Raw genomic sequence first — 7,608 nt, 5'->3', positions numbered from 1 at the left:
GAGGAGGAGGAGGAGGAGGCGGGGGATGACAGCATTGGCGGAGGCACAGAGGAGGAGGAGGCGGGGGAGGGAGTGGAAGAGGGAGAGATCGGGGAGATGGATGCGCTGGCTCTGGGCGAGATGTCGCTGTCGTGCACAGAGTGCAACAAACTGTTTAAAGACGTGAGCAGCCTGCGCCGCCACGAGAAGATCCACAAGGGGCTGAAGCCGTTCGCCTGCATCTTCTGCTCCAAAACCTTCAGGCAGGCCACGCAGCTGAAAACACACCTGCGCATACACACAGGTGAGCTCAGCACTGAGTGTCACGTGTTTTTGGTACTGGGTTTGTGAAGATGTGAGGCTGCTACACACCTTTTCATTTATAATTAAGTGTGTAAAGACAGGAAAATCCACCTGCAAGGTTCTTAGTCAGAATCAAACTTCGGTTACTTTGATTTGAATCTCATTAACTTTAACCCCTAATCAGCTAAAGGTTTTTTGTTTTGGTTTTGTTTGTTTCTTTGCAAAATAAAACAAAACCTCAGTCACTGCTTTCAGACACCATTAGTTTCTGGGCTCAGATGCTACTTTGTAGTCTTACTTCCAACAGAGTCATCAAATTCAAATCAAATTCAAATTTTATTTGTCACGTACACAGTCATACACAGTACGATATCATGTCATGTCATGTTTATTGTTTTAAAAACAGGACTTCTTCCATCATTTATATACAGTCTGTAACCCTACTGCATTGTTTCTAATCAATTCTCTGTAATTTCCTGTCACCTGACTTCGAGTGTGGATGCCTGTGTGCTGGTTTTATTCATCATTTCAGTGAAAACTTTGGTTGAAATCAGCTTGATAAACAGAAGAAAAGTTTCTTACACGTATTAAACGTGTCAAACTGGCGCTCCGGTGCTTTTCTGTGACATTTAAATGCGTAAGACGTTTGCACATCCTCTGCAGCAGAATCCTCCCTCTGTGTCACAGAGCTGTCCCATAGTTTCTGCTTCCTGAGCTGCAAAAACAAGCTCCGGAAGCAGGAAGACAAACATAGGATGTTGAGCACAAGCATGAGTTTAAGTTTGGAACAGAAATGCATCGTATCACTCAGCAAACCTTTGAGTTAAAATGAAAGTATGTGCAACGTGGATGTGAAGACCGGTGTCTGTCACCAGATAAGTGGAAAACCTTTTAACCCATCAGCTGGCAGTGATAATGTAACACACGTATAACAAGCGTCCTCCTTGTTTCTCTGTTGCAGGCGAGAAGCCGTTCAATTGTGCCGATTGTGACAAGTGTTTCGCTCAGAAGTGCCAGCTGGTCGCTCACCGCCGAATGCACCACGGCGAGGAGAAGCCGTACACCTGTGAGCGCTGCGGCTTCAAGTTTGCTACCTCGTCCAATTATAAAATACACATCAGGTACGTCAGTGTGGAAGGAGCTGAGGCCAGGAGGGCCAAGAGCCTGCGTATCTGCATGCAACCCACCTTTTATTACATATGACTGACGTAACGATTCAGCTGCTGCTCTGCTTCCACCGAGGAGCTAGTTAAAGATCTTTATTTTGCTCTCGCACACACGAGGGTGTTTACGAGTGGCAGAACTAATAACATTAACCTATTGTAGGTTAAACTACCCAGTCGTTTCTATAGTAACAGTTCTGCTGGTCTGAGGGCCACTGAAGAAAAATGTGGTTGCTGGGTGGCACACGTGTGTAGGTGGTTATTTGCTTCTCACCTGTGACTTTTTTAAGCACTTGTTGTTTTGAGTTGTTGTTCTATAAATAAAGTTAAATTTTAACACGTTTCCCACAGACTGCACAGCGGGGAGAAACCGTACGTCTGTGACATCTGCGGCCAGGCGTTCGCTCAGTCCAGCACGCTGACGTACCACAAGCGACGACACACTGGGGAGAAACCGTACCAGTGCGACCTGTGTGGCATGTCTTTCTCTGTGTCTTCCTCTCTCATTGCCCACACACGTAAACACACTGGTGAGAGACGTGCAAATGAAAGGATGCGCTGCTCTGGTTTCCTGCCGCACTGGGCAAATAGACTTTACAGGCATTTTTCTGTATTTCTGTGCGTTTCAGGCGAGACTCCGTACAAATGTTCGCAGCCTAAATGCGACGCCAAATTTGTCACATCATCTGAACTGAAGAAACACATGCGGCGACTTCACCCAGGTGAGTTTAAAGCTTTGTTTGTTACGCCAAACATTTAAAGAGTGGTTAGATGGGACTGAAAGTCAGCAGTATCACACCAGGATCCTACTGCTAACTGCGGCTGTCTTTCAGGAGAGCTCATAACCTAAAATGTGCTTTATTGACATAATGAAACTATTTTAAAAATGTGCCTCAAACGGGTGTGGAAGAGATAATGAAGTGAGTTATAAAGAGCAAGCTCTCAGCTCCACACGGTTTCTGACCAATCAGGGTATAAACAGAGAGCCAGAAACCGATTGGCTGCAGTATTTAAATGTGTTCTCGTGGTGTTTGCAGAGGGGAACAGCGGCGTGCAGTGCCTGCTCTGTGGAAACAGATTTGCCAGCGTGAAGAACATGATCAAACACCAGGACAAAGCTCACGCCGACGAAGTGCGGCAACACAAGGAGAGAGCCCGAGCCGGTGAGCTGTCAGCCTGTTTATTAAAATCCACCGTGTCTTAAAGTGCTGTTAAAGTTTAATTGAATAAGAACCCTGAAAGTGTTTTGGGACGTGTTGATGTTTTTGCAGCTTCAGTCAGAAAAACCACCCCTCAGTGTCACTGCATGATTCAGCCCTGAGGCTGGAAGCCCATCTTTGTGTTTACATGTGCATCAGTATCCTGGTTCGCATTAGCTTTTTGAAGTTTCCATGGCCTGTGCAATAAAGCAGGATGCTGCAGCATGTAAGCATCCCATTGTCTGCAGTGTGCAGGCTACCTGCAGAGGCACCACTTAGACCAGCAGCAGAAACTTCCTCTCTGGCAACAGAGGAAGTGCCTAATAGAGGAAGTGAATTCAGTGTCTTTTTTGGGGGGCGGGGGGTTGCTGACCAAGTCAACACATTAAAGGCGCCAGTTTCTGGAGATTTTACATCTCTGTGCCTGTACGCTTCAGATATGTGGGGTTATTCTCCATCTTTAAACCAACGTGGCAGACTTCAGTATGTAGAGTCAGTGGAGAGTTTGAGGTCGAGCTGTGATCCCAGTGAGAATGGGATAGTATTATTGATTGATTGTTTTTTTTTTTTTTTTTTAAGTGGGTGTTCCAGATTTATTAACTCAAAGCCCAGTCCACTGGTGATGGCAAAGTAAAACAGACACACCAGAGCACAAGCTCAAAGTCAAACAGTGTTGTGAGCCAGGACTATAAATCAGGCTTAACATGGGAGTGTTGGATCTGCCTTTAACAAGTGTGCAGTGCTGCTGCTGCCTTAAAGGCACAACAGCAAAGCTCCCAATTCTGCTTGGGGGCCTTTTAAAGAACAGGCAGTAAAACTGTGTTGTTTCCATGTTGTCTTCTGGCTGTCTGACTGGGTTTTGTGTGTTTGAGCAGTGGTCCTGCTGTCCACCAGCCATCCCGTGGCCTTCGTCCAGAGCAAGCTCTCCCAGGAGAACAAAGGTTTGGGCTCCATCCCCGAGGGCGAGCCGGCCAACCCTGAACCGGCCACTCCCAACCCCAAAGCCACCGACCCCGCCGCGGCTGCCTCCGACGTCGCCACCACTGACTCTGCTGCAACCACCGCCAGCGTGACCGCTGACAGCGTCACGGACGCCGCCGCCATCATCCAGGACTTCAAGGCGGAGCCCACGCACACCCCTCTCACCACCACAGAGCAGGTGACCTTCGACGCCGATCAGGAGCAGACCATCAACTCGGACACGCTGCACGCGCTGGTGGAGCAGCTGCGGCCGCCGCCTTCGCCCGCACAGACGCTGGAGCAGATTGTCATCATCAAGACGGTGGACAACATGGACAACATGCCCCCCCAGCAGTGAGGCCTGAGTAACACTGATCAGAACTAAACTTCAGTTTTAAACAGTCACTCGCTGATTGGCTTAAAGTCAGTGCTCATGTTCAGGATAAAAAAATCAACATTTGTAAAGATAATCTACAATACAAAGACAATTTGGTCCAACTCGGGCTTTATTTTCATAGTTTTGACCATCATTTCAACCTGTTTTACAAACAGGAAATGCGAGCAGTTGAGTTAGAAACAAACATCAAGGTTAGACAAAATATTTTGGACGACGGACGGCAAAATATAATCCAAACTTTGTGTCGCCACATTCAGTTAAATCCAGTAGGACAGACAGACAGTGATGGGAGCGTTTTCAGACTTTTTAGATAAATTAATCTCATTATGTGATTATTATTTGTCAAAAAAAGTCTCAAGCAGAATCCTCAGAAGTCTTTTTTTGTTTTCCATACTTCCCAAAACCCAAAGACTTTCAGCTCTCTGTGAGTTAAAATGGAGAAAAGCACCAAGTTCTGCATTTCAGAGGCTGAAACTAGAAACATGTGATGTGGTTTCCACAATTTGTACGTGGAAAAACCAGAATAATGATTCGCCGGCGTGCACACATTTAATATTTTGCAATAATAAAAAAACTTTCCAGTATTTTTTTTTTTTTAAGTTGTGACGTATGAGAAACAGACGATCAGATTCACAGCTCATAGTCTGTATTTTGGTTTATTATCAAAATCACTTAGATTCTAACATATTTACAGACGAGTGTTTCCACCAAATTAACACTGATGCAAAAAGCATCAAATGAAGCTATAAACCCCCCTCCTCCTCCTCCCAAAACATAAACCCTTAAAGAAGCAGCGTGGCTTCAGTTGAGTTGGTTTACTGGTCAAAACTATAAGAATAAAACCTGACCCAGTCATCCTTTTAAAAATGCCCATATTTTTAGTAGAAGTGAAATGAAATTCATGATCCAGCAGGACGATTTACAGCTCCTCAAGGAGAACACGGGTAATATGGCAAACAAAATGCAGTTTAACCGTGTCAGTGGCCGATACTGTTGTGTGACGCCAGTCTTGAGCTTGAGGAAAAAAAGGAGTGTGATGGAGATCTGAAAGAGGCTAAAAACAGATCAGTTATTTTTCTAATGAAGATTTTTGTTTCCTTGGCAGAGAGGAGGAAAGAGCGGCAATAAAAGGCAGAATCAAATTATTATAACCTGAAGAATCCCAATAAGATTCTCTCTTTGTGTTCAGCAGTGACGTCATGATCAGCACTGATGATTTCATGCTGTTGTGCTTAAACCTGTTTCACTTTGAATGACCTGCTAACTGTTCGTTGGAGTCACAGTTAAACTACATTCTTTCTGTAAAATCCACTGTTTGGGTTTACCAGATGTAACCAGTTTTCTCCCAGCATTAACCAGCTGTACACATAAAGATAACCAGTTTGATTACTTGTGCTGTCTTTTCAATCAGCAGATGTCAGAATCAGGAGGGAAGGGAGGGGGGAAAAAGCCCAATCAGCAGATCTGTACAATTTACCGTTGTTCAAATGTCCAACGTTCTGATCCAAGTTCCTTGTTTCACTTCCCAGCTTAATGGTGAAGTGTGTGAAAAAAGAAACTGATTCTACATTTTCTTCTACTGTAGAAAGTGAAGCTTTGATTCACAGCGACTGACCTGCTTCAAACCGCTTAAAGGTGCTTTTTGTAAAAACAGCCAGTTGTGTGAAGATGATTTAAAAGTCCAAAGACGAGCGTGTTGGGTTACTGTGAGCGTGAATTGTTGTATATCTGACCAGAAGAATGATTTCAAGGGTATAAGCAGCAATGAAAAAAGGAGTTTCCTCCTGTGGATTTCTGGGATCTCCATTAGAGAGAGGGCGATTAGCTCAGGGTAGGAGGAGTCAGTTTAGGTAGTTCAGCTTCCTCCTTTAGCGAGGTGTTTCAGGACTGTCTGCTGGATTAAGTGGCTGGAAGAGGAAGGTCTCCTTAGACTGCAGACCCCACAACCATGATCTGGATACACAGACGGATGGAAATCAACATCTTTGTATTTTGTGGCAGAGATGTCAGCTAAAGCAAGGCTGAGCTGTACTCCTGTAATACCACTTTGGACCACAAGGTGGAGCAGTGAGTCAGTATAGTGTCCTCTCTGTCACACTGACCTGGCTCGTTTGGTAGCTAAAAGACTGTAGTGTTTTTATAAAGCGAACAGAAACTTTAGATAAGCTAGAGGTCTGATCAGATATTATTTTAAACTTACACAGAAGAAGGTGGCGCTGTTTGGGGCGGATAACTGTGCTTCCTGGTGAAACACCACCTCCTGGTGGTGAACGTTTGCATTACACTTTTTGTTTCTTTTTCTTTTTTTACAAAAAGTACCTTTAAAGTCCTCTAACCTCACACAACATTTTCTCCGATGTGGATGTCGTGGCGGCAGTTTTTTGTTTGTTTGTTTTTTCTATTACAGCTTCCTTTTGTTTGATGGAGTAACGCTTGTAAAGAATAACTCTGATACAGTACAACTCCGTTTTAATAGTTAGCGTAGTGAATAGGAGCTTTGGTATCATAAGATGTAACATCTTTATTTATCAAGCAATAAATGTTCCACCCTGCAGTGACATGTGATGATAATGGTGGCTTCATTGATGTAATAGAGGCTCTTTTTATTCTTCTTTTTTCTTTTTTAAGTAAATCAGTTGTTTCAGTGTGAAAGAGTGAAAAATGCATTTCTATTAACATGACTGTAGCTGTTTGTTTATTTCATTTGGTTTTTTTGTTTTAGGTAAAATGTCTGCATTACTTGTACAAATTTGTGAATTACATATACAAGTTCACTACTGTATGAAAAATGTACAACAGCAGCAGGAAAATAAAGACCGACAAAAAAGGGACAATCGGACGGCTGTTTGTCAGTTTATTATGACATTTTTACTTTTTTGTTCTTTATGTCACTGCAGATGTTTTTGTTGTTTTTCTCAAGCAGAACCACCTGTTTAGAGGATGTAATTTGATTTATAATCTAATCAGTATGTTCTGAAAGCATCCACATTGCAATAAAACACAGTTACTGAGCAAAGTGTCTAGAACTCAGTGGATACTATTTAAGGAACTGCAGTTTCTTGTCATAAATAAATGTAATACTTATGATTGGTAATATATATAAATAACACAAGTCTCCGATCAATTAAAAGTATTTTAGGAGTGAGGAAATAACTGGAATTGCTCAAAAATACTGTCTAGCAAAATAATGCAAATAATTTAGATTATACATTATATTCAGTGATGATTTTTAAATATTTCATGTAGCTTTTTAAAAACCACAGAACACTGACTTAAAGACAAACTGAGGACAATCGTTTAAAGGATTAATTTTAAAAAAAGTTTTATCGCAATATATTTCATATTTTAAAATACAAAAAATAGACTAAAGCTCAAAATTTGTTTCAATTCTTTTTGACTATTGACTTTTATTAATTTGTGTTCTTGTAAATGCATCCATTTTGTTTCCTAAAACAATTTATTTTCTTTTACATTTCACTAACTGATCATAAAGATAAAAGCTGTAATTAAATGTTTTGCCATTGATATTTCTTCTTAAAACGTTTTCTCTTAAATTTGAATTTGTGTTCTCCTGAATTTAAAATTGAAACTAATAAATTGGAAATAT

The 7,608-nt window shown here is 42.2% G+C and overlaps 1 protein-coding gene across 1 annotated transcript in view; it reads left to right on the top strand.

The window, feature by feature from the left end:
- Positions 1-6,650, top strand: part of LOC102196034 (myoneurin) — a 13,325-nt gene extending 6,675 nt beyond the window's left edge. Inside the window, exons 5-10 of the mRNA XM_005752461.2 lie at positions 4-283; positions 1,244-1,403; positions 1,797-1,975; positions 2,075-2,167; positions 2,483-2,608; positions 3,520-6,650. Of these exons, the coding sequence (XP_005752518.2) occupies positions 4-283; positions 1,244-1,403; positions 1,797-1,975; positions 2,075-2,167; positions 2,483-2,608; positions 3,520-3,962 (1,281 nt within the window). The 3' untranslated portion in view covers positions 3,963-6,650. The remainder of the gene's footprint in view (positions 1-3; positions 284-1,243; positions 1,404-1,796; positions 1,976-2,074; positions 2,168-2,482; positions 2,609-3,519) is intronic.
- Positions 6,651-7,608: the final 958 nt, after the last annotated feature.

This window comes from Pundamilia nyererei, unplaced genomic scaffold (genome assembly GCF_000239375.1).
Source record: "Pundamilia nyererei isolate P.nyererei 1_Seehausen unplaced genomic scaffold, PunNye1.0 scaffold00361, whole genome shotgun sequence".
NCBI classification, from domain to species: domain Eukaryota; kingdom Metazoa; phylum Chordata; class Actinopteri; order Cichliformes; family Cichlidae; genus Pundamilia; species Pundamilia nyererei.
The sequence above is the reverse complement of the archived record's forward strand: the minus strand, read 5'-3'. Positions and strand labels throughout refer to the sequence as shown.